Source organism: Gallinula chloropus, assembly GCF_964237585.1.
Source record: "Gallinula chloropus genome assembly, chromosome: 2".
Taxonomy (NCBI): domain Eukaryota; kingdom Metazoa; phylum Chordata; class Aves; order Gruiformes; family Rallidae; genus Gallinula; species Gallinula chloropus.
In genome coordinates, this window is record NC_140086.1 from 106,652,213 (window position 1) to 106,679,570 (window position 27,358).

At 41.1% G+C, this 27,358-nt stretch overlaps 1 protein-coding gene across 1 annotated transcript; it reads right to left on the reverse strand.

The window, feature by feature from the left end:
• Positions 1-2,302: 2,302 nt before the first annotated feature.
• Positions 2,303-27,245, reverse strand: STK17A (serine/threonine kinase 17a; the record flags this gene model as incomplete). The annotated part of the gene is made up of 7 exons (XM_084279876.1): positions 2,303-2,636; positions 3,218-3,397; positions 3,513-3,561; positions 4,220-4,346; positions 10,713-10,857; positions 19,008-19,220; positions 27,070-27,245. The coding sequence occupies 7 exons, from the start codon at positions 27,243-27,245 to the stop codon at positions 2,303-2,305; spliced, it is 1,224 nt and encodes a 407-aa protein (XP_084136002.1).
• Between the last annotated feature and the right edge of the window lie 113 nt (positions 27,246-27,358).

The following is a 27,358-nucleotide window of genomic DNA, read 5'->3' on the forward strand; positions in this document are numbered from 1 at the left end:
AATGGCAGCAACAGAACCTGGGAGAAATTTTAGTCTTGCAGAAATGAGCTTCCTCAGGTACTGTCCCTCCCCAGGCAAACTGTGCTGTGCCAGCGGCTCAGCAGAAGGTGCCCAAAAGCCTGACCCAGCCCCAGGCTGCAGGTGGCATCAGCGAACATGCCGCAGTGCGGCCGCTGGCTACCTCCAGCAACACCCGGGTACCACAGCTACCCCGCTGGCCCAAAGATTCCTCTTTACCTTCTGCTAATGGCCAGAGCTGTCCAAAAAACCACTTCGTGGTCGCTTCTCAGTCAGAGCCTGTAGGTTACTGGAGAGGGACAAACCAGCAGTGACTCATTTCTCCAGAGCATTGTCAGCATCTCTGCATCACAATATAAAGCGCAGCCAGACTCCAGTATCCAATACTTTGCCCAGGTGAAGGTCTTCAAGGCTGCCCTACCTACATCATCAACACTCAGTATGTAATCCCACAGGGAAAGAAGCCCTATTGAATGGTTTAATAGAGGTGCAACTTCTGATCTGCCTTCAACCAGACCCCTGGCAACGGAGAAGTGGAGAAACCACTCATTGCCCCTCTCAGTGGGGCACGTTCACTGCCCCACACTGCTGCTCTTCAGCTTCCTTCACTAGCTCTTTCTCCCATCCACACAGCGATGCTCCTCAGGTCACCCCAGTACTGCTGGTGCTGTTAACAGCCATTCACCTTTGTGCAAAGGAGGAACTGTAAGTAATTATCACAGAGCACTGAGCATCACTTCACTCAGAAAAGCAACAACATTCTTGGTAGACTGGAAATTGGGAAAGCCTGTAGCAACGTGGAAAAAAATAGCTGAAGAGTTTCTATTCATTGTTTTATAGCAAGAAAACTTTTAACAGGGTTTATTATAAAGGAACAGCATAAGGAAACCAAATAAATAGTTGAATACTTAACAGTATGCAATATAATAGCACTAAACTTCAATTACATAAAAATTAAACTTTGGAACAGCATTAATATGAAATATTTCTTAGAAAACTAGGACTTGGTCTGAGATCCTCAGACCTCTACATTGCAAAAATCAGTCAATTTTGATGCCAAATTGGTCCCAGCTTTGTCCTCTGAGGGACCATGTCCACTGAGAACTATGATCCACCCATACAGCTCCCTAATCCCACTTGGCCCCATCATACACATGGTGTTTTCCCAAGTGTCTGAGGGACAGCAAGCAGGAAGCATGAGGTACAAGTTGTGCTTCATTGTTTTGGGGAAGCAGTATCTTCTTCCTCATCTGATAGCCATACTGCACAAGGTTATGCAATTTAGCCCAAGGATGCTTCTTTCTTCCCTAAAGCAGCAGTTAGAGGAACAGAAAGAAGGCAGCCATGACCTCACACTTCCAGTAAAACCCCAGCTGGGTTTTGAGGGGGGTGTAGGGTGGAATTAAGGGCTGATTTTTCATTGGACAAACTGTCTGATCTAACATGAAGTCAGTGGAAGGAACTTAGAGCTACACCAGACCCTCTGTCATTTGCTGCAGTCACACAGAGCTGGAATCTTAGCACACCTCACCCAGCCCGGGGTGGGGAGAGGGGAGTGGTCTCTGCTGGCTGTAAGGAGTGACCAGCTTAAGCGATGTCTCCACCCCCCTCGAGCAGGGTTTCACTGTGCTCCCAAGCATCACTGCTGTGCCCTGGGATTTGTTCAGCAATACAGATTTCTTCACCTGGGGGACAGGAGGATGTCTTGCTAGAGAAGTGCAGCTCACTTGGGGCACACACCAGGTGAGTTTGGGCCTCAGACTTAACGTAAACTTAAAGAAATATATATACAGCATAGCTTGGAAATCTGTATGCCAAGCCACCTGACCAAATCATCCTCATACCATTTTTTGATCAGTAGATAGTTCCACTGAAGTCAGGAGTGCTAAAAGGTGTTTAAAGGGGAAAAAACCCTGCATTATACATTTGCATTAAATGCCAAAACATATCCTAAAATACTTCTCTTGACATCTGTCACTGAAACACTTCCAATGTCAACTCCTCTGGAACACTGGAACAATTAACAAAAACTCTGCCATTAAGCAACAACAAAAAACCAGAAATAAAATTTACAAACAAAAATAAGCTTCCTGTTAAATTCCTGTCAGCCACTGGAAGCCTTGTGTATCTGTTCCATGAAATTAAAAGTTTGGCACATTTTCCTTGGATGCCACTTGTTTTTTACCCAGAACACTTATTGCATATCAGAAATTGACTTGGCTAGGATATCTCTGTTTAGTAGAAAACACTGCCTTCCAGTTAGGGCTAGGAAGCTCCACAGAGTTCAGTAAATGAATTCTCCTGGGACTCCTTGCAGTAATGGCTCCTCAAACTTAAAGCGCTTGGAAATGGCTTTCTGCTCAGTTACTTTCTCTTTTTCTGACTGCCTGCATTGTCCCAGAGTGTATGAAGCCACCACAATCAGTTCTTCTGTCACTATGGAGCCTTCCTCTTCAGTCTTCTCAGCATCTACCGATTTCTCAGAGGCAGAATCTGCATCTTTCTGGGTGACATCACTGGTCTCCCCTCCTGTACTCTTACTGCAGGCCCTGCAAGCAGGATGCTCACTTTGTTCTAGCCAGGGATGCTGCAGGCATTCTTCAGCAGTTGCCCGGTCCCTGCAGAGGAAGGAAAGTGTTAAAAAAGATAAATTTGAAATCCTGTTCCTTGCAGAAGAGATCCATACAAATCATTCCAAGGACATGAGTGTATTAGAGACACACAGATCTTTAAAAAAGCTCTGACAGACATTTTTTACCAAAGAGACCAACAGCAGCCCAAGGAGGCGAGCTGCTAACATACAAACCAAAGCCATTAATGGATCATTAAACACCAGCTCAGTCTCCCATGTTGCCAGCAAGTTTAAAAACATTAGAAAAAATAACTCTGAGCAAGAACCTAGTGTAAGACATCAGCAAAGTACCTGCAAGGGAAGCCAGTACACCGTACCACAGGCTACGATTCCCACACACTCTCCTGAAACCATTCTGAGTTTTAATTACTGGCAGCTGGATACATTCAGAATGTGCAAGTTTGGAGGGAGATGGAGGAATTATCTTCACACATGTGAAAAGTAATTACACAATGAAATAGGAATAATCTGGGTTTGCTTATACTTTAAAATGAAAATTCCAGCGGTTGCTGCATTTCAGTGAACCCAGTGAGACACAGGAGCATACACAGTTGTGTGCTTACTTACTCTGGTTTCTTAACCAGCAGAGTTTTGATGAAATCCACAGCAGACTCTGATATGAGGTCAAAGTCTTCTCCAGAGTAACTTACATTCATCTGAGATATATTTAAGAATGTTTCTTGCTTATCATCCCCTAAGAAAGGCGATATCCCTGTGAGCATAACGTATGCCAGTACTCCAATGCTCCTGAGTTAAAGAAATAAACAAACAACACAAGGTAGGATTTTTAGAAATACTTTTTTCTTAAAGCCACCCTTTTCAGTAAAGTAAATTATGATGACCATTAATTTGTTCAACTTACCACATGTCAGTTGCTGTACTGATTGGGTCATAACTCAAAATCTCAGGAGCTGTTCAGAAAGAAAGAAGTTATTTTTTATCACATGCAGAAATACTGCAGTTACACTGTGCAATAACAAGCAGGTGGTAAAACTTAAGGAAAGCCATTTGAAGCACAATGGTCTTTTGAAATAAAGATATTCTTATTCCAGTGATTACTGGAATTCATTGGGTTTAAGAAAAACAAATTTCTTTTCCTTTTATTGCCATCCTCAGAAGCCAGGCCAGTCTCACTCCCAATTAAGGAAGCTATATAGAAATGTCTTGTGGAAAATCAGAAATATCCAATGTTCCATAGTCCAGCATGGAAAACCATCCCCATGAAGATGTAGCACACAACTTCAGATATTTTCAAGGCCTGGAATGATTTAGTTTTTTAAAATAAAGATGGATACAAACCTCCATGGGCTAAAATAATATATTGAGAGACTGCATATGTAATCTTGAGCTTTCAGCCAAGTAATACCTCCCCTCTCACTTCTGGTAAGAATGACCTAAAGCACACACTCATCTTCAGCAGAAGCACACAGTTACCACTCGCTAAACTGAGGAGGCTTGTCAGCTCTACCTTTTACAGCAACTACACTGCCAGTCTGGCATTCACCAAACTGAGGTAGTTTCTCTTTTCACTCCGCAAAACCTGGTCCATGCATCACTCCTACGACTTACCTACGTATTCCGGAGTTCCCATAATTTCTCTTAGCTCTTCACTGCTCTTCATTATTCTGGAAAGTCCAAAATCTACTATCTTAATGTCTCCCAGAGGGGACTTACTGGTTAGAAGAATATTTTGGGGCTGTAAAAACCAAACAAACCAAAAAGGACATTTTCAGCATCACCCAAATCTAACATTTGTGACACCACATTGCATAATTAAGTTAGAACAGGGGTAGCAATAAGTACAATATCCAGGATCATTCATTTATTTATTCTCCCCCAGGTGAACTTGACATGTAGGCTAGAGTGACAGAATTTTTTTGTCTATAACTGAGAATCAAACTCCTACATTTAATAGCTTAGAATACATACAAAAGACATGCCAATAGCTATCACTGACCAATAACATCTAAATACCTCCAACATTTGTACCTTTAGTCCTTCATATCACCTTTTAAACTCCCCTTTCCTACTTGCTTCCTTCCAACAGATGGCACAAAATGCCTCCTGCTGAAGGGTGCCTGAAAACGCCTCATCACTTTATAAAACCTGAACACATAAAGCTACTTTGACTACACCTGTTTAAAGAAAGTCTGTTGCAACCGACCTCAATCTTGTTCAAAGTACAAATAATTGTATTGCAGAATATTAACTGAAGAACAGTTAAAAAAATACAGCAGCCAGAAAAACAGGTTTAAGAGCATCACCTTTGGATAAACTTGTTTGCTCTGACGTCACTAGATCTTGGCTGTCATCCTTCAAAGCAACTCTGTGGTCATTAAGAAGTTCCTTGCTGTGTATTTTAAATGTTAGCTCAGTTTAAAAAAAAAAAAACAACCTGAAAACTAACTTTAGACAAAAGGTCTTAAGAAATTTTTTTGCAACTGAAGCATATCCTTGCCAATAAAAAGCGTGACCCTCCCCGTCCCAATGACACCATGGATCACACAGGGTTCCACCATTAGCCCCTCTGATTGGTGACACTGACAGTCAACACTGCGCTCGTGGCTCTGGTAAGCACAAGTTCCATGAGAGTGGAGAAGCCTTTATTTATTAGGCACCCACATGACCTTGCATCAGGGGTGGTTGAAAAGGGAAGAGGGCAAAAGGGTGAGAACACCACGGCAACCACTGGTTGGTAATCCAGCTGCATTTACACCAACGTCTCTGCTCCTTCTCTACCCACTGAGCTGTCCTCTCCTTACCCCCTAGTCAATCGCTAGTCTTGTGCTTCCACAAGAGTGGCTTTTGAACACAGGAATAAAATGCTGCAATTACATTTTAAAAAACCTGGGACCACTTCTCCTTGCTCCAAGACCTAAATATAGCCAAGTTCTTTCACTCCTACAAAGTTAAGCCGCGGTACTGCTAACTAGCATCATGGTGTTACCAATCTGTTTTCTGTTTGTAAATCTATGTATTTAAGAACAGCTTATTATTTTTTTTTTTTGCTTACAAACTGGGATCTGGTGGTTGTACAAAGGCTTTTCGAGCTGCACATTACCATATGCTTTATAGTTCACATTTGTTATTCTGGATTTGTATTAGAAAAGCAAACAACCAAAAAAGCTGACCATGCCTCCCTAATTAGCTTCTCTCATGTTCATCCCAGTGGGAAATTTAGCTACTTTCTGAAGAGGCAAATAGAAAGCATGAGAAAATCATTTGTTCTCTGTATTTAAAAGAGGAAAAGACTTTAATGGAAATATTTTGTGAAACTCTTAAGCCCCGTATTATAATATTCCAGTAGATAATGTAGTTGCCAGAAGTAGTTTTTACTGCCTTTTTAAAAAACTGTCTCATTACCTAAAGCACACCTATGCAGAAAAAACCCCATCCACAGTATGACTTGAGTCATAACCCTAAAATTCATTCATAATTAAATGCCAGTTCTTTTTGTCTTTTAAGGAATCATTATGGGGTTCATGTGAAGTGACAGCAGCATGAAGCCTTAAAGAAGCCCTAGCTCTGAACTCACCATAGATTTCAGCTCAACACCATTACTCTAAAACCTTCAGAAAAGGAAGATCATTTTCCCACCTCTGTAATGCTGTGTCTTTGTTTTTCCTCTGCTATAATACATCCAGGTATGCCTAGTGCTGATCAGCCCACAAAAATAGGGCAGAGGAGTTGCAGGCCAGAGGCTCTCCTGGTAGCCATTCTAATACGGGGCCTTTCACTCCTACTGTCAAGTAGTAAAGAAATGGCTGATAAAACCCATCAAATGACAACATTTAAAAGCCTCCCTCTCTACTGCAGTAAGGCTTAAAGAAACATGAAAAGAGAAACTCCTCGGCTATACAGTCAATCCAAATGGATGCTCTTTGCTACCGGATTGGTCTGTGCTGAGAGGCCACATAACTCGGCCTCACCATGTTTAGCCCAATGCCACAGTGAGCAGAGCCAGAAACTGGGACCTTGGGGAAGATTACAAACACTAGATGAAAAGATGTACTTTCCAGGCATATTGTCAACAGCCAGAAAATTTGGAATCTGATACATTGGTGGTATCTCTATCATCACGTTAATATAACAGCAGGGAAAAGCATCGTTAATATAACAGCAGGGAAAAGCATCGTTTATCATTACAAATATTAACCAGACTTACATCTTCCACTGCAATTGAACTACTGTCACATGAAGACCATAGTCTTCCTGACACCTATGAACGTCAACACAAAGGCCAAGCAAAGGCACCTGTATACAAAGATCCTGTCTCACCTGAGAACTTACTCTGCAAAGGGCATAAATTGTTTGTAATAAGTATACTTCATAAAATAGGATACCTGCTATCCAACCTTGCCAAAAGGTTATGGAATATTGACTATATAATGGCAAAACCCCTAAGTTGCAAATTTTCCAGAAGTTTCTGTGAGCCTCAGGCTCTAGTACTTCCTGTACCTTTAGCTGGTTTCAAAAAGAGTATTACTAAGGGGTCATGTTTTTAAACTAATCAATGCCTCACCTTAAACCACAACATTAGTGAAGTTAGCTATCTATTTTTATAATATTGCTAAAAAAAGTAAAATCCCTCGTCCTTACTCAACCCCCATGCCTTTTTAAATTCTCTTCTATTCCCAACTAGTTTAAGCTTTTACCAAACACCAATACAAGATCAAGTCAAACAGCAAATGAAAACACAGAGTGGAGCCTTCCCTTACTCTGCAGGTTTTATGCGCCATTAAGAGGAGATGAAAGACTCCTGACTACAATCTATGCACACCCTGCAAATTAAATAGCATCAACACAATACTGTCGAGTGACACTTAATTTGCACTCAGCAGTATTATATTTGCTCTTTCTCCAAGTGAAAACTGGATTACATGACTGTATTTTGCCATTAAAACAAGCAGTATTTCAAGTATCTTTCAGGAGAATCATGCTCTAGGAAGGAAGTGATCAGGTGGCAATCCTGCTAAGCCTCATCAGAAATACCTCATTTTTTCTGCAGTGTTTAGTCTCACAGGAAAAGTTTTCCATCTATTAAGGGATTAGACAGAAGTAAAAGCAACCTATCTGTCAGTGTCATAGATCCTGTTGGTTACATTTATAATACAAATCTACAACAGGCTGACAATCACGTACAACCATTTTGACTTAATTTATTCCAGGCATAGAGCCTGACTTCTTTTTAAAGGTGTGAGACAGGAAAATGTATGGACCTTTCCAAAGGTATCTGTACCAGACAAACACAAAGGAAACCTTTAGACACTCAAATGTGAAACCTGCTAAAATGTTTTCCTTGTGCTATTGGTGTTTGTAAACTTTTTGAAATTGGCAAACACCTCACTTACCAGCAGTACATTTTGTACAATCTTCCAAAACAAAGCTAAGTAATGAGTAAATTCCATAGTGCTGTAAACACTAGGCATGAGCCATACTATACCACAGAAGTTAGTTTGAGACCACACAGCCAAAACCAGCACTCAACTTCAAGTTCCTTGAAAAGTTGGCCTTTTTTAGTCTTGAAAGGGACATGGGTCAATCTTCACAAGTTACAGTTTTTAATCCTAGAGTTTCCATCATCCTTACTCACCAGTACTCTGAAGATTTCCCTACACCTTGTTTTGCAAAAGGCCAATAGTCTCATATATCATGACAGCAATCATGCTGCAGCTAGGACTCCTCACTTCTGAAAACCACATTGCACACTGCAGTAACATATAAACATTAAACTCAAACACTTAAACAATTTGCTTTGCTAAATAAGTCTTACAAGCCAGCAAAGCAATGCTGGATTTTTCACCAATAACCGGAGATGCTTTATGTTATAAGTTTTCTGATCAGTTGGAAAGAGTTAAGTGTTCTCTGAGCATTGAAAAAGCAACCTGTCTGCAAGCTGTAATCAACATCCCAGCCTACTACCGCCATTAAGTACCACAGTGAAATAAAGGTAATGTATTTCTGATTACAGCTACCCAGGTGGTGGTGCTCAGGAACACCACAGCTTTAACTACAAACACTTATGAGTATATACCGTCCGCAGAAGACATGTTTTCATTTTACACACTTTGCTTTAAGGACATTCGACAGAAATACTTTTGGCCAGCTATAGTAGAGACACTGAGTATCTTCCATAAGCATACTGGAACTTCAAGGAATGTTAACTGCTCATTTTCAGTCCTTCTGAACACTTATTCTCACATCACTTAATAATTAATGGAAATTTTTTAGCAATTAAAACTATTAATAGTCTAAGTGTGTAACTAAATCAATGGGCTACATAAAGTATTATAGGATTCCAGACATAATTTGAATAAATGGTTGGAAAACCAGGCAGGTGACATATTTGTGTGCAAATATTACTCATCATTTGCTTTAGCTGATGAATGGTTCATGACGTGCTAGGTTATATATTAAGTACATACAGCTTGATACTGGAATCTATTGGTAGCTTTGTACTACAGCCAAAATGCAATTAAGTGTAAATAAGGATCTCAGCAACAGAACCAACATGTAACAGCTTACTACACATGTAGGAAATTTAGGACTTGGACATGTAAAAAGAGTTTGGAAGTTTTAATGCAAGATATTTTTGATACTGCTTTGCTTGGTAATAAAGAAGTAGTTCAGCCTCAGAATGAGATAAAATTGCATTTTCCATGTGTATGGAATGTAAGCATGTGTGGATGGTAGCTAAAGAAAATTAATTGAAGCTTGCTGCCAATGGGGGAGGACAGTTTGCTGGATCCCCATTACAACTCCCTTCTTAACCATAAGCAATAGTCTAGATTTCATATGATAGCAACTGGACTTTTCTCATGATTTGGGTCAAAACTATTATTCAGTAAGAGAAAAAATATTAACTCCAGTAATTTATGATAATTGATATGCCAATAGGGTGATGGCCAACTGCCTGGCAACAAGTGACAAAATTTATTTTTTTAAATTAACTTTTACAGTAATTCAAGATACAGAAATGTAATAGTTAACACATTTATAGGTAGCCAGGAGGGACAACTGTGGTGCATCAAGCACTGCCAGCGGGTCCAGGGAAGTGACTGTCCCACTCTACACTGCACTAGTGTGGCTTCACCTTGAGTACTGTGTGCAGTTTTGGGCACCACAGGACAAGAGGGACACAAAAATATTGGAGAGTGTCCAGAGGAGGGCAACAAGGATGGTGAAGGGTCTGGAGGGGAAGTCTCATGAGGAGAGGCTGAAGTCCTGTGGTTTGTGTGGCCTAGAGAAGAGGAAGCTGAGGGGAGACCTTCATTGTGATCTATGGCTTCCTGACAAGGGGTAGTGCAGGGGCAGGGGCCCATCTCCTCCCTTTGGTGACCAGTGATAGAACCCCAGGGAACAGCATGAAGCTGCAACAGGGGACGTTTAGGCTGGATATCAGGAAGAGGCTCTTTACTGAGAGGGTGATTTGGCACTGGACGGGCTCCCCAGGGAAGTGGTCACAGCCCCCAGCTTGGCTGAGTTCAAGAAAGGTCTGGACGATGCACCCAGTGACTTGCTCTGACTTGTCTGGCCCTGTGTGGAGCCTGGAGTTGGACTCAATGATCCTTATGGGTCCCTTCCAACTCCAGACATTCTATGATATATATACTGTTTAACAGTCCCACACGAACCCTTCATTCTGAAACATTACACTTTATACCACCAGTGTCTCTGCCATCCTGTTGCTGCATTAGAACTCAAGTCAATAAAACAAACCCATTTTTCCATGGCCATATAATACCCAGACAGTTTTATTGCACTTTAAAGTGAGTCAGGTCTTACCCAAAGTACTCAAGTGCAATTTAAGCTGCAATGCAAATCCACTTTTGAATTCATTACGTATCATTTGATCAAATGAAGTTTATATTTGACATAGTCTTAGAAACTCCCCAAAAGACTTGCAACCCTGGTGCCAACTGCACCCCAAAATTTGAATTTTATTGTTTAAGGAATAACCACATAAAAATTGTGTTAATTACAAGTTAGAATTAGTGTAACACGTGAACCAGTAAGAAAGCCAGCAAGTAAGAGATTCATGAGAAAAATAGATCAATCTTACCTTTAAGTCAAGATGAACCACATTGTTTCTGTGCAAGAATGAAACTCCTTCTAAGATCTGCTTCATAAGTCGTTTAACATCTTTTTCTTTGAAGGCTTCCTCTCTTTCAGCCACGCACTGGTCAAAGATTTCACCCCCAGCAGCACTGTGGAACCATATGAATTTTATTATTTCAAAGTTACAGCACCCATTTTGTTTGCACTACTGTACTTAGCATAAGATCAGCAGGTGGTAGCATCCAATAATGATATTTTCAGTTACTGAACATTTGGCAAGCTTTTACCACCTAGAAAGACTTCTCTGCAGTATGGCTGCTTACAGAGAAGCACAGATTTTAGCCATATAGCTTAGAGAACACAAGTACTACAGAAATTGTAGGGACTATTTTTGGAAACACTGCTTACTATGCTTTAAAATGAATGCCACATTTGTTTAAGGGCAGCGTTTACATAAAAGATGTGCCTTTTGCAATTCTTATGAAACCAAATGGAAATCTGGCCCAGGTAAGCCTTTGTAAACACAAAGTGTAACAGCCTCATCCCCAATCCTCTTCAAAACATTTTGCACATACTCAAATGGCTAAATGTGGAGTTTGTAACTGAATTGTTTGTGAAGTCTCTGGCATACAGGGATGCATTAAGCTTCTAAATGACTTTCATCTAAAAATACTTTTGAAAATTTTAGCTCTCAGCTTGCTCCCTTATCTTTTGTTTACGGATGTTTAAATAAATAAAAGCGTAACGAAATACAGAAAAATAACTGCAGATGAGTGAAGTTTTTAAAGTACTCTGAGGCCACATGCAGTGCAGCAACTCCAGAGAAGCGCAATCATTTTATAGCATAACTATGTAGCACCAAGAGTAAAATCAGTGGAGCAGAGGCCCTATAAGAATGGATGTAACATTAGAATAGAATAGAAACATTTTGCATAGGGACTGCTGAATTAGTTGTCAGCAATGCATGAATTCAACACATACACACTTTGTTCTGCATGAAATTCTAGAATCCTCCCTTACTGAAAGATGGTGAAACCCCTGAGGTCTGTATCTTCTCCAGTTACTCCAAACAGTGACATACCAAACCTGACTATGCACAATCCCTAATCTGTATTGATGCATAGCCACCTATCCTGCCTTTGCTCGCTCTTTCCTAATCAATCGTATTACCCGGCCAATCCAGGAGACAGAGACATATTCAACAAGGATGCAACAAGGGTTCTACAAAAATGGTGCATTTAGATTATGTGCCCCCAGAAAAAGGACACAAATATACTCAATTGTTCATTTTGTCAATATTGCTGCTACAGTCCTAGTACCTGAAAAATACCTTATAGTTTATAAATACGTTTTGCCCTCCCAGTTATTTTCATTACTGTTGTTGAAAGTTCTTCCAACAGTTGTCTTGCAGAAAGAATTTAAGAGTGTTATGTCTTCACTGTTTTGTAAAGAGTTTTATATTTCTGTTTTATATGTTGGCATAGTGGTACAGAAGAACAGTTTGATTTATTAAACTAAGATTTCCCTTTAAAAAGATAAGTCTATTAAATAATCATTATCTTTCTTCATCATATACTGAAGATGACAAAACTCTAGAATAAAATGGGTTTTCAAAGGCTTATTAATACTTGAATTCCTCTAGAAAAATTGCACAGGCCTGACACATCTTTCCCCAGCACATTTATGTTGAAGGAAGACGTTAGTAATATTTTAGCTTTGAACAGCATTCAGGTATTAATGACATTTTCAATATGACACTGGATAGTATATTCTAATATTTTAAACCAAATTATTTTAAAAAGCAACTTCAATTGCATCTTCAAGACAGGGATAGAAACAAATGTACTATAATGAAGAAATTGAAGTTTCTACTTTAAGAATGCCATAATATGTTAGTTGGAAGAATGATTTAATTCCTTTTAGCAGTAAATCATAATGCACATACAGTGATAAGATCTACCACCAAAATTACCAACATGATGTGTTTTACAGCAATAACCTTGGGATTTTACTTCTACAGCTCTGTCAGACTGAAATAGCAGAGTATGTTTTACTTATTTTGTGTGTAATAGGATTTATACCCTGAAACTGCTGTTGCCAACCAGAGATCATACTTCATTTTTAACAGACCCAACTGAAAAAAAAAAAGTCAGCAATGGGGGGTCTTCTAAAGCCCTGTTTGCTATATGTCTGTTTTGTAGACAACTGGTACAATTAAGACACACTAATAAACAAGTGAACATTGATGCAGGCACTAAGCTAAAATGTAAGAAGCCTAGATTTTTTTAATATTACACATGCGATGTTTTCCTTTTAAAAATCAACTTTGCTATTTAGGATACTGATGGAAAAAGTTGTTTCAGACAATTCATTCTATAAAAGAATTACCAACCACATTCAAACAAGTAACTAGCAACCCTTTACAGGAACACAGGGAGAGCTGTTACTGCAAGACTGCCTTGCATGTTGTTGCTGTGGAGCGAGCTTAAATCATTCCCTTAAGCACAACAGTCAGCTAGCTGTGAGCCAAGGCAGTCACAAGTGGAAGGACTGCTGTCAAAGTGAACTCCAAATAGATTCTCCTGCAAATCTATGCCAATTTTTGCCAAGCTTCTTAACAATACTTTCAACTCAGTTATTCTGTATTCCCTACCTAGAACTCAGGAAAAAAATCTAATAAAAATACACAAGGGATTAAAATACCTGCTAGGAAAGTATTATGGGCAAGTCATTGCTATGATTTCTGTACACATGCAGACTAAGAGTTCTCTGTTGTTTATTACATTTACCCATTTCCCCCCCAAACACATTTTCCAAACCGCAGCTTTTTTTGGTCATGACAAAATAACAACTTTGCAAACCACTGGGCACCCCCGCCCACCTCCAAAGAAAATGTTCCCAGAGGATAAAAGCAAGGAATTGTCCTTTGGACAGGTAAGTGTTTAGGAAAACAAGCTACCTTAATCTGATAAAAATGGATAAGGAAATATTTAAGGGCATAATTCTTTAAAATCCACTGTTCCTTAGAATGCATGATTACTCCAGTACACACTCCCTTAGCTAGGTGCATAAAAAAGAGAGACAGAAAAATTCTTTCCACACTTAAAAGCCACAAACATAATTCTTTAGTTATTTTGTTTTTTTTTTAAAGTACTGTTGTGCTATTAAATTCTCTACAATTTGAAGAGAAATCCAACTGGTCTTCATCAATGAAAGCATGCTCACATTTTATTACTGCTTATCATCATAAATCACGTAAAAGTCATTTGGAAGTCTGGACCATTAATCTTGGTTACAATTATGTTGACTTTAAATTCAATGGGGACTACTTATCTTCCTTAAAACATATCTTAGCAATGCACTGTAAGGAATTCAGCATCTACTTCTTTCAAGTGCACTTACAATACACTAGCACAGTAATTTAGTGTATCATTAGAAAAAGACTGAAAAAAATATTTCAGTGCAACTGAAAAACTTAAAACATTCCCCCAGACCTTCAGACAGTCTTCTGAGAGGCTCAGAAGTACAAGTTCCCAGAGTACTGAGTACAAGTTCCTAGAATATACTAGATTTTAATTGCTGGGTGAGACCATATACAGTCTGTAAGGGCCAAAAATTTACTTCGTGAATTTTATGTTCTGTCAAAAGCCTTTCTTGAAAAGGCTATCTTTGAAAGATAAATGGATACACATCTGTCTTCTGTACATGGAGCTTACATTACAAGAAGATCACACGAAGGTGACTGTGACACTATCAGCTTAGGTTCATGATCACTGTTGCTAACAGTCATACTCTCCTTCCCCTGGCTAAGCATACCATTAAGCCATACCATACAAGCCAGTGAACTTATAATTTTTCCATACTTGAAGAGAGGTCTGTGGTGGTTTGACCCTGGCTGGAGCCCAAAGTCACTCTATCACTCCCCTCTACAGCTGGACAGGGGAGAAAAGTCTATGTTGAGAGGCTTAGGAGTCTAGATAATGATAGGAAGAGATCATTTTCCAATTAGTGTCACGGGAAAAACAGACTCAACACAGAATAAAGGAAAGAAAACGCTAATTCATGACACTGCGCTGCACACTCAGTGACACCAGAGTCGGGTAATGAGAAGTGTGACCAGGTCTTAAGGCACCTCTGTTGTGGTTTTGCTCCAGCTGAGAGCTGAGCACCATGCAGCTGCTTGTTCTTTAAAAGGAAGGGGGGTGGGGGTGGGGTGTGTAGAAGTTGAGGGAGGGGAAAAGGGAAAGAGAAGAAAACCCAAAAAACCAAAATCTCATGGGCTGGGATAAGAATAGTTTACTGGGATAGCAGAAAAATGGATATAACAACAACAGGACTTTATAGCAAAATATATGGAACTCATGATACACGATTCTGTTTCTCACCAAACTGCACAAACTCAGGCAGTACAGCTCAGAGCTGTCCCAAAACCAGGCCATCCCCAAAACTGTGCATCCTGGAGCTGCTTGCTCCTCCTCCCACCAGCCCCCCTTTTATGCTGTACATGACGTAATTGGCATGGAATAGCCCCTTTGGCCAGTTCAGGTCACCTGTCCTGGCTGTGTCCCCTCCCTTCTTGTTGGCAGGGAAATAGGAACTGAAAAGTCCTTGACTGCTTGGCAACAACTAGAAACATCAGCGCGTTATCAGCACTGCTTTCATCCTAACTCCCAAACATGGCATTCCATCCCTGCTAGAAAAGAAGTTAACTCTATCCTAGCCGAAACCAGGACGATATCTCCCCACCCCTCCCTTCTTAGCAGACTTCACTTTAGTCATGATTTTGCTCCCTTCTTTCCCCCCACATTGTGGCACAGGGAGGGGCAAGGACTGGGGGAATGGAGTTTTGGTCACTTCCTTCTTAGCTGGGATGGGGGCAGAGGGGCACCCTTCTCCGGCTGCACCATGGAGTCCCACCCATGGGAGACAGTTCTCCGCAAACTTCTCCAATACAAGTCCTTTCCCATGGGGCTTCAGCTCTCCACCAGCTGCCCCATCATGGGTCACTTCTATGGGGTGCAGTCATAGAACCATAGAATGTCTCTCAGGCCCAGACTGTTCCAGCTCGGTCCTCCACAGGGTCACAAGCCTCCCTCCCCAAGCAAACCTGCTCTGACATAGGTCTCTCCCACTCATCTGTGTCTCCGTCTCCATGGGCTGCAAGTGCTGGCAGGGGCTTGCTCCAACACAGGTCACATCTTCTGTATGTCTCTACCTGTCTCAGCGTGGGGCCTCTCCACGGGCTGCAGGTGGGGTCTTGGCCTTTCCATGGGCTGCAGGGGGACACCCGCTCCACCATGGGTTTCTGCACAAGCTGCAGGGGCATCTTTCTCTCCAGCACCTGGGGTGCATCCTCTGCCTCTTTCCCTGGCCTTGGTGCCTACACAGTTTCTTACATCTTCTCATTCCCTTCTCTGGTGGCAAAATGCAGCTGTTGGCATTTTTTGTCTCATAACTGTGATTCCCAGAGGTGCTGTGACCATCACTGATGGGCTTGGCCTTGGTCAATAACTTGGCCTTGAGCCGGCTGGTGTTTGCTCTGTCAGACCTGCAGAGAGCTTCTGGCTGCTTCTTGCAGAAGCCACACCAGCAGCCCCCCTTCTCCAATAGAACCCAGCCATTCAAAACTATAAGGACATACGGGAAGAGAAGCATCTAAATGCATGAAGTTGCAGATAGTGTTCTTTTAAGTTCTCAAATGCCTTTAAATGCCTTTTTTTTCCTGATAGGCTGCCATTTCCTATCAGGCAGCCCAAGAACTGAACGAAACAGAATCAAGAGGTAACTAATGCCATCTGAGCTTTCCCCTAAAAGGTTTTGAAAGGCTAACAGACAAGATGCAAACCTTGGAGCAGAGGTTATTTCTGACTACAATGGTTTTGCTTTGAGTTCTATCTGTTGAATCCCATGTCAAGTGAATCATTGCCTGCCAGCAGAGCAGACTCTTACATTAACCAGCCATACCTCCAGTAGGTAGGACAATAAGTAACATCCAAGACTAGTAGTAACGTTATCCAGGTCAAAATAACCATAGGTGAAAAAAGCACTTCATTCCAACACATCAAATAAATCCTGACCACGTCTTCAAGATGGTAGCAACAACTTATTTGTTAAAGTAAGCATAACAAAAGCCCCTATCTACATAAGACCCTGTGAGATAATGACTCAGAAATTCTTTGCAGAAAGTTCTTAATGTCACAGATTTTGAAGTTACACATGCAGGTTTCTTTCACATTCAACCCACTAATGACCCACCAGTATCAGTTATCCTCTCAACAGAAGTATAAACATATAGCTATGAACCTATTTTCTAAAAATGCCAGTTGTTGAGCATTAGGTGCTCTGTTGCTCTTTCTTTCATAAGAAACTGGAAAAAGCCAGGCAGGTTGCATACAGTGTGGAGCCCCAAATTTATAAAAGCAAAAAAGCAAATCTGATGTGTCAGGCTGCCCAGACTGTGTCTCTACCTTTTCCCGTAAAAGCCCAGTTTTCTCTCTCATTCACTCCATTTTCACTGGAATACAGAAACATGACTGACCCACAGAATAATTTGAGGCTTCACATACTTCAGACTTACCCCTTTCAACTCTACCTAAACTCTCTGTTTGAGGTCTTGCCCCAATAACCACAAGTCAGAGACTGTCAGGGTGGATGCAAGCAGCTACCACTTTGCTCTCCTGCAGCTGAAACTACCACCGTAATGCCTCACTGCTCCCCCTTGCTCAGAACTGTTAACAGTGGCCAATTTTGAGATTGTTATCAAAATTGAAAAAAACAGCCCTCCCAACATTAGTAGTTCTCTTCATGAAGAAAAAGCACTAGGTGTCCCCTTTACCCCTTCTGACAGATTCAACATCAAGACAAGACACTTTAAAACCTTAGCAGATAAAGTTAAAGGCAGTGGCCAGTGATTAAAAGTATTTGGTTTTCTCTTTCCCAAAATAAGGACCTGCCATACAGCCCACCACGCTTAATAGAAACTGAAGTGCCCTAGAGAAGTTTGCACTCTAGATACAGTCCTTAATCTTCTGCATACAGAATGTCAGAAATTCACTAACATTCATACCTGGTTTGTTGCAACATGTCTCTGGAACATGCTGACATTAAAGAAGCATCCAGACATACTTGCTGAAGTCAGGGAAAGATTGTTTTTGTAATTTACAACTCTAAGACACAGCTATTTATCTGAAACAAGGTATGACTGTTTGATGCGTATAAAACCAATAATGTTGCTAATTACTGAACAACCTGGTAACTACTGGACAACCTATATGATACTTTGGATTAAAAATGTTGTGTAATTCTAAGATAATTGAATTCTAAAAGAGAACTAGTAATTTTGCATTAAAATTGTAACAAAAGACATTGTTTTATCAAGCTTTGGATTCTACCACTCTTGTTAACATCCCTATGGGATCCAGAAACCTAAACTGTATTCTAGTTAGCTCTGTGCTGCTAGCACTTAAAGCATGTATTAATGAGTCGCCAATAACAGCAGTTAAAATTCCAGGAGTTCTGTTACACTTTTGCATTAGAACAGATACTTGAATAATTTATAAATCCTTGAATAGGATCTTAACAGTTTTCAACAGTTAGAAGGCATTTGCCTGCTTCTTCCAACCTACATGTCAAATATCTAAACCAGTGGCACATTAGATGAACAGTCACTACAGCTGCAGAAACACCCATGCAGACATACTCAAGGGTGTAACAAAGACAGCGCAGAGTCACAAGTTAAATGTCATTTGAAAGAAACCATTCTAGGTCTGAATGCTCCTACTCTTTCTTCCCCCAGAAGACAACATTTTAGAGAGCTTTTTGCTCTAAGATCAAAACCTGTAATTTTGGACAGTTTCTTTTTAATAATGACATTGCTTGCAAAACCTTTTTCCGTAACTGGTAAAAACCCCCACCACTAAACTTCACTCTTTGTCACTGGCGATGAAATGAACTTCAGTTTTTGAAAAGATACTCATTGCTTCTTTCCTCTTCCTCTTTTAAAAGTAGGGAGTGTACACAGATCATATTTCACTAATGATTTTAACTACATAAATTATAGTTCAGCTCGGAAAGATACTACAGAATTGGAGAAATTTGTTATCATCTGCAGTAGTTACAAGCCACATATAACTTCTTGCTCTACTGATTTTCTCAGCAATTCTTTCTGAACTCAGGCAAGTGTAACAGGCAAAGAACAAAAATCTTTTCACATTATTCATATGGACACACAATATTTTTACAATGTTAGTTTTAAGCAAATACTGCAGAATGTTAATCAGGAATTATTACTAGTACTTACTATTCCAGGACTAAAATCATCTCTGTTGCAGTTTCATAAACTTCATGCAAATTAACGACCCAAAGGTTGCATTGTGCCAGCTCAAGGACTGCAATTTCATGGATTATTTCCATCCGACAGTCTTGGCCCTTTCTTCTTTTTCTCATGAATTTTGCTGCAAACTCTCTTTCAGTGTCTTTCTGGATACACTTCTTCACCACTGCAAATTTTCCCCTGAAATTAAAGAAAAATTTTAAGTTAAAATTTAGTCCCTATGTGACAGCTTACTGTCCTTAACATTTCAGGAAACTTGAACTCAATTGCTGTTAATGGCTACATTTAAAATATGCTCTAAATATAGGAAAAGGCCTCTGTGAGTGATAATCCCTACACTTAAAAATTAGGAACAGCACAACTCAGAATGTAATTTAACCTCTATGAAAACTACAGAATTAAAAAACCTATCAATCCAAGGAACTGGATTTCAAACATACAGAATAAACAAGCTGTGCTAGTTCACAAGATTAAGTTACCCTGAAACCTTTCATTAAAAAACCCTGGCAAATCCAAAGCATACAAATAGACAATTTTTGCTTTCTGACTAGAAAACTGTAACTGGGTTATATGATAAAGTATCCCACCATATTCAAGGCAACAACAACCAGCACTCATTGAATCAAAACCCTACTGCATTTGCCATGCCATTTCCAGACTCTGCATTTTCAAAGGGGGCACTTTGTAATTTTACCATGATATGTCTCACAAGATATCAGGCAGAGTTTTTTGGTTATTCAGAAGTTGTCACAGTGCCTTATGATTACTCTTGCCGTATAAGGAATGTGGATAGTTATAAAAAAGCTGCTTAGCCAACATAAAGCTTTATGCTTATGTCTTTGCAACAATGGGAATACAAACACACTGAGCAGAGCCGGGTTTAAAGGCAAAGTGTTTAACCCCGTTAATGAGCGTCATTTCTGACAACACACACCAGAAGCCAGCAGTTTCGCTACCACCACACTGCAGCCTGACGTCAGAGGGCTTCCCCCCAGCACGCGGGGCTGAGGCCTCTGCTCTAAACTCCCTGGCAGTAGATCCCCACACCACCTGCTCCGCTCAGTTCCTTTCAGATAGTATTGGGTTTTAGAGGGAAAAGGCCTATCAATTAATGCCTGCCATCTAGTGCAATGCTGAATTCTCGAGCTTTGAAGAGCAGCAATCTTTTTTTAGTTCTTGCCATACAGGTATAATGCTCATCAAAACTATCATTTTTATTTATATGTAAAAGTTTGCTTATAAAGCTGCAGGAATGGCTTGGAGGTCTTTATTCCAATTCTTTATTTAACTGATTGTAGGGTTCCTGAAACTAAGAGTAGTTTCGAATATAATTACATGGGTTTTGCCTCTCTCTCTCTCTCAAGCTGCAGTTCACAGATTTAACTAATGCAGCTCACGGCGAAGTTTTCTCCCACAGCTCCTAACCCATTGGCAGGCTGCTACCCGTGAAATGTAGCTGCTAAGAGAAGTTGTGGTCAGCTTATTTGCAGCAAGCTTTTGTTTCAAAATTACCCAGTCTAAATGAATTAAGTCAAATAAAATCCCGTGAAGCGGGTATTTGCAAGGCAATCTCACTAAAATCATCTGACTCCTAACCGCTGATGTAGCCACAGTCATTCCTCTAGCAATAATATTTTGCATAAGCACACATTATCTGCTGCACAATAAGGCTAGATCAGAGCACAGCCCAGGTGGCTGTGAAGGTAGACAAACAGTAGCAATGTGCTTTCAATATCTTGAGTCTGGCTTTTGGGGAGAAAGTTCTTCATTATTAATATATACGTTAAGACAACATCATAGCTTTGCAAATGCATGAAAACAATTTTGTAGGATTTTGTAGCACAAGGAAGGTGCAGTCAGAAGATCACTATAAAAGATCAATTTAGACTTGGCACAGATCACCACAGGAAGAACAGACACCTAAAGGCCAACAACCTTCGTGGTGTCCGGTACACATCTATCAGAAACCACCTTGGTTTCAAAGAAGTAACAAGTCTGAATAGTAGACACAGCTCATCAGGAAACATATGAGTGTGCTAACGATGCCCCTGATCTCAAAATTACACTGAAGACAGTGTTTCTTTTAGGTAGATATCCAGGAAACTCATGAGATTAACATTGGCAGCACGAAGTATAAATCTCCTCCCAGTATTGCCATCCTAACCACGACAGACAGCAACCTTCCTGATTCCAAAGGAAGACATGCACTTGTACCATTTGTGTACAAAGCCATGCATTTATCAGAAGTATTAAAATCCTTGCTGAAGTTTTTAGCACTAAAAACCAAAAACAGCACAGGAGAAAAACCTAGCAACTATGCTGATAAGGAAAAAAAAGCAACAGGAAAAAAAATTGAGAAAGTAACAGATAAGTCCTTCAGCAGCAGGTTATTTTAATACCTGGCAGATATTAAGCCCTTATTTAAAAAAAAAAATCTCACCGCTGGGTTCAGCCTGTTTTTCTTACAGTCTCCAAACAGTTTCCTTCCAGTTGAACGTCACCTCAGCACAGAGTCAAAAGCTTTTAATTCTAGCACTGGTGAAGGATGAGGAGAAAGTATTTAAGAAAAGTTTGAAATCTCTGTAATACAGCTTTCAAGAAGCACAGAGTTGTTTTGCATGACACACAAAAATCTATCTGGAAGCAAGTTAATTAGCCTAATGAGTAGCAATGCTGCCGATTCATCACACATTAGTCACTATGGAAATAAAACAGTATTCATGGGGCATCAAGAGCCACCACTGTGTGTGGCCACTCATGTCCTGTTTAGCTGAGCTGGCCAGAAGCCTGATAGGTGACGTAATTAAAAGGACAGGTTACACAGGAGTTCAGCCACCCAACAAATACTAATTCTTAGTTGTTTAAGATCAAGAATCCTGCCCAGAACTCATCTTTTTTCTGAATACAGCTCCAAAAAAGATCAAACTTGACAAACCCCATGTTTATAGCCAACAGAACTAATTACTGCTCAGCAATCTAGATTCATGCCTGAGAATTTCAAAGCCAAGGTCCAAAGATACCATCCACTCAATGCTTAAGCCAAAAGACAAAGCTGTAAAGAATTTTTTTGACAGAGACAGAATATCAGATAAGACAGATATAAACAGACTTTCCCATAGAGTATACATTGAGCACACTTCATCTTTGCTTTTCTTCATAAGGAGTTCTGAAAAACAGGATTTTAAAAGAAATCTATTAAATAGTGGAAACAGAATTAGATCGGAGTATTGCGAGTTTAGCTGTACTGAGAAGTGCAGCAGCGAGAACACCGCATCGAAGGAAGAACAATTTTCAGAGGAAATACTTAACGTGCATTTCCAAAATTAAGAACTGACTACCACTCATCCAAACACAAACAAAAATGCTTTGAAGGGAGACATGAATAGGGAATTAGAAGCAGTTCTCAGTCCTCACAAGAGTCTCATTCAAGAATTATGATTTAAGATAAATCATATCTGATCACGAAGAAGCTCAATGTCATCTTTTCAGATTGCCAACAGAATTAGCATTGTTTCATCTGGCATACATTATGGCTTAAAGCAAAAGCCTCAAATCAAATGTCAAATCAGATAAGCAGGAACATTTGTGTCACACCAGTTAATTTGGGTTATCATAGGCTCAGAAGAACAGAGAACTAACCTTACTTTGCTAATTATTTTTAAACTGGCCTATAAGCCCCTACCACTACAAGAAAGGCAGGAACAACAGCAATTCCTGTGAAGACACTTACTTTTTATAAAGTGCAGCAAACTTTTCTGAGATCCACAAAACTACATGCAATTTATTACATATCAAAAATTCTCAAGTGTGTTTTTTTCCCTCCCACAAGTATTGATTTCTAAATAGCAAGGTGTGTGGATTCCATTTCTGATATTAATAATTTAGTCACATAAATTTGTTCTCAAATGGTACAACCAACCACCGGAAACTTAATTTTCACCTCTCTTCCACTTTGTTCTACAACAGTTTCATGCCAACTGTGCTGCTGCAGAGAACAGCTGAGGCCAGAAGCATGATAAGCGTACACATTCACACTGATGAACAAAATGGTACAAGTGTCAGGTACGACTAAGATGCACCTCAATGAAAGCTACCTGAGAAATAAGCAAGTTATGCCAGAGTTTGTGGGGAAAAAAATTAAAGTAATTGATTATCAGTATGTGGAATTATACCCTGGTCCCTAGTTAGAAACAAAGAATGCTTCCTTATTCTGTTCTGCCTCCTCAGAAGATTAAAGTAACCTGTTATTCTTAGCTCTGGGTAGAGAGTGATCTTACCTGCTTTAACATAAAACTGAGAATGGGGGTAATCAACTGAATTGCACTTGACATACATTTATACACATGCAGTGCATATATTACACCAGGAGAAGTTAGGGTAAGGTGACTGTTAACTGTCCTGTGAGAAGAAATCAAACCAAATCATTTGCGCCTTCCTCCAACCCAGATCTAGCATCAGAAGTATTATTTTCTGTACACAAATGAATATTTCTAATATCAGCAAAGCTTGTTTTAAATTTTTTTAAAACAACTGCATTACTTCATCCATGAGCTAAAAAATTATTGAATAGTCTAGTAATATTTTGTGTGCATTTAGATTTGTTTGGTTGATGAAAGAGAGCAAAGCAACTAAATACAATTAGACTCTTTAAAGAAGCGCTCAGTAATACAAAATATATCCTTCCCCATTTTACAGCACAATTACATCTTAAGCACAGATGGTAAAGAGGAGTTAAGCAACTGACATCTTGTTCTCTGCAAAGGTTATACTCCTTCAAACTAATCTAACTCAAGCTACCGCTGTCCAAAACCACATAAATCTGAGTGACCTGAGCAGATCTGGCACCAATAAAACATCCATCAGAGTAAGTTTGATGTGAAACATTGTGCAACTGGAAAAGAAAATTTGTGAGAGAACATTCTGATTTCTGGGACAGTAAAATAAAAGCTGAGAAGACTAGCCAAAAATTTTGTTTATTAAACCATTCCCTGAAAAATCTTTTCAGCAAGTGAACTTCCTTTACAGGGTAGCCACTATAACCAATACCTCGGTAGTTTTCCTGAATTAACCTGTGTTTCCTAGCAGACATGTTTCAATAGGCTCGCAAATGTCTGTTCAGCCAGAGAATAAGGCAGCAGCCTTTTGAACCACTCCAGCTTTGCATTCTCAAGGCACTTTTCCCCTGTGAGCAGAACTAATGAAGCCTGATTTCCTACAGCTTTGCACCCAAGTCCCTTTGCTGACATTGTGACCAGGTTCCTCCCAGGCTCATCCATGGCTTTCAGCAATGCTTGCCCAGGACTGTCACCTCTAACATGTCACCAGCCGCCAGCAGTCCCAGCACCTCCCTTCCCTGCATTGCTAGAGCTACACCACCTCAACATTTCCCCAGGTTCCCTCCACGCACTGGTGGACAAGGGAACAGAGGCTCCAATTGCCACGGTGAGTTCAACATACATGTGCTGACTGACTGGATCACAGGCCAAAGAGCCCACAAACCTGCTGAGTTCATGCAGCAGCCTTACTCTTGGAAACGGTGCTAAAACGGATTTCTTTTTTCTCCCTGTCAAGATTTAAACTCAATTTATGCAAGTGTTTTTCAAAACCTCTGTCTAAAGCTCAGCTTTTAAATGGCTTTCCTAATGCTGGGAAACGGGATTGGACAAATACAGAGTGTGTAACGTTTTTCATTATCAATTCAGCTGCCAAATTAGAATTAAAGTAGATCATGTCATGCGCAGGAGGACTGCTTTTTGTCAGAGACAAAAACCTCATCATACCTGGGTGCTAATTTGTCTGAGCCCTTTGTAAAGATAAACTCTACCCGCAGGTAGAGGTTTACACACTTTAAGAACAAACAAATGGGAAACAATCCCTGCTAAGCATACATTATCAATGAAGGGACAGAAATGGGTACAAGTGTCAGAGAGGCTTTCCATTTACCACCTATGCTTCTCACCATGAAGTTAGCAAGAAGTTGTTTTAATGAGAGTACTTGAGCTGAAGTATCCACTTTCAAAGATGCAATTAAAAAAGCATTCTGAATTGTTAAATAAAAAGCCAAGCACATCCATTCAAATGTACAGATTTCTATATTCTCAGAGAAAAGATAGCAAAAAACATTGGAGAAGTTCAAGAGAGAAAAAGTCAGTCTGAAACAAAATATGTGCCACTTGCACAAAAACAAGACACTTAGATCCACCACTTGACTCATTTTAACATACTACAGGTGCAAAATGACAACCTTAAAACAAAGGTCATGTTTAAATGTAGCTCTGGCCAAAATTTGCTCCACACAAAAAGCCACACTGAGACTGACTTGTTTAAACTGGAGGCTAAGATTGGCTGTGGTACTTAATTCTCATTCACAGTGCAAAGCTAAGAGTTTCAGTTGTACTTTTGTGCACCAGAAGGACACTTCATCTAGTCTGTTTTCTAGTCAGGCCGATGAGTAACACCCAGCTGTAAGAGAAGCTCTCCCTCCATGGCAAAGCTGCAAAATATTTTCTGAGGGGACATCTTATCTTCAGATAAAAATAAAAAACCAAGCAGCACTGATAGCAGGGCATCCTGTGCTACACTAATCTCAAGCCTTCCTGGCTGTTACTTAGAATTTAGGCTGCTTTGTGGTCACATCATAAAAAAAAAAATAAGCTCTCAAAATAGTTTTCTCACTTTACAGGATGTTTCTCCCACCTGCTTCCCACATGAATCACGCAGACACACACACTCACAATGTTAGGGTCTGGAAAGGACCTCAAAAGATCACCTAGTCCAACAGTTATTATTTTATTACTAGTGCCTCGGAGTTACTAAGTAGGTTGACACCTAGACAACCTAAAATTTGTTAGAGGTACTTATAGCACCTAAATTTGCTTTGAAACAGCACTTTACCTCTCAAGTGCTTTTGTTGCTGTATAAACTAAGCTATACAGTTAGCATAACTTGGAAAAAAGCATAATATATATTAAGGAGTGTGTCTTGCCGTATATCCTGTGTAGTTAATCTAGTCTTTTTTTACCTGAATACTCTTCAGATAAAGCACAGTTAATTGTGAGTAACAGCACTGTCATTCTTGATGTCACCATTTTAGACAAAAACATTGGCTGAGTGGCACATACATTCCATATATATATATATATACACATACACACCTCCTGAGATGCAAAAACCTTTTAATGAGACGTTTTGCCTCAAACCTCACTCAGATGGTGAAATCGGACACCGATTAAACCTTGTATGTAGAGCAACTTTCAGAACCAAGTTTCTTAGGCAGCTTTTCAATGACTTGAAAAGTTCCACCATCAGATTACTCTCAAGCAGACGCTACTGCCAACTCTTCTAGACTTGTCTTTCCCCACGCCAGAGCTTACAAAGCTCAAGGATAATAAAAACCCCAACAAACAGGCAGGTTCCAGTCTCGAGTGGAAGTCTGGAGCAACACTCTCTTTCTCCACACCGGCTCCCAGAGAACAGCACCGTGTCTTCCCAGGCAGCCTCGCAAGGACGAGGCGGGCTCGTTCCCCGCGAGGAGGGACAGCCAGCTGCGCCCGGATGCCGGGGGTACAGCTGGGCTGACAGCTGCCTCCCAGCACCCCTCCCAGCCAAGCCAAACCCTGCCCGGACAGCGCGACGCGGACGTCCTCGGAGCTGACCCGCAGCGGGGCAAGGCCAGCAGAGGATGGCACTAAAGGCGGCTCTGGCACTGACAGGGCAGTGACATCCCCCTCCCCTTCCCCCCCGTTATCACCTCGCTCTGCTCCAGCGGGGCAGCAGGTGACTGCCCGCGACTCGCTGCGGAGGGAAGAGGCAGAGCAGAGGGAAGGCACCCGCTTCGCCCACAGCCCTCCCGCGGCAGCCGGGCGGCAGGCTCCGCCACGGGCACACGCCTTGCGCTCAGGGGAGCCAAGCCGGCGGGGCGGCCGGGGGGACGCACGGGACGCCGCCTCCCTCCTACCGGCTCCGCAGGAGCGATCGCACCCCGGGAGCGGGGCCGCAGCGCCGGGCGCCCCTCCCGCGCGGCGCTCACCTGCCGAGCTCCCTGCCGGGGCTGAGGCTGTACCGCTCCTGGAAGGGCTCGGTGCGGATAGGCGTGCGGATCTCCGTCAGGAAGCCGCCCCGCCGCCGGCCTCGGCCGGGAGCGGGCTGCGGTGGCGGCCGGTCATCGCGGGAGCGGCTGGGCGGCGGCTTCTCCTCGGGGCTCATGGCGCGGGGCTTCTCCTTCAGCGCAGGGACGCCGTCTCCTTCCCCTCTCGGCTCGGCTCCCCGCCGGGCCAAGCTGCGCTGGGCTGGGCTGGGCTGGGCTGGGCTCCCCTCAG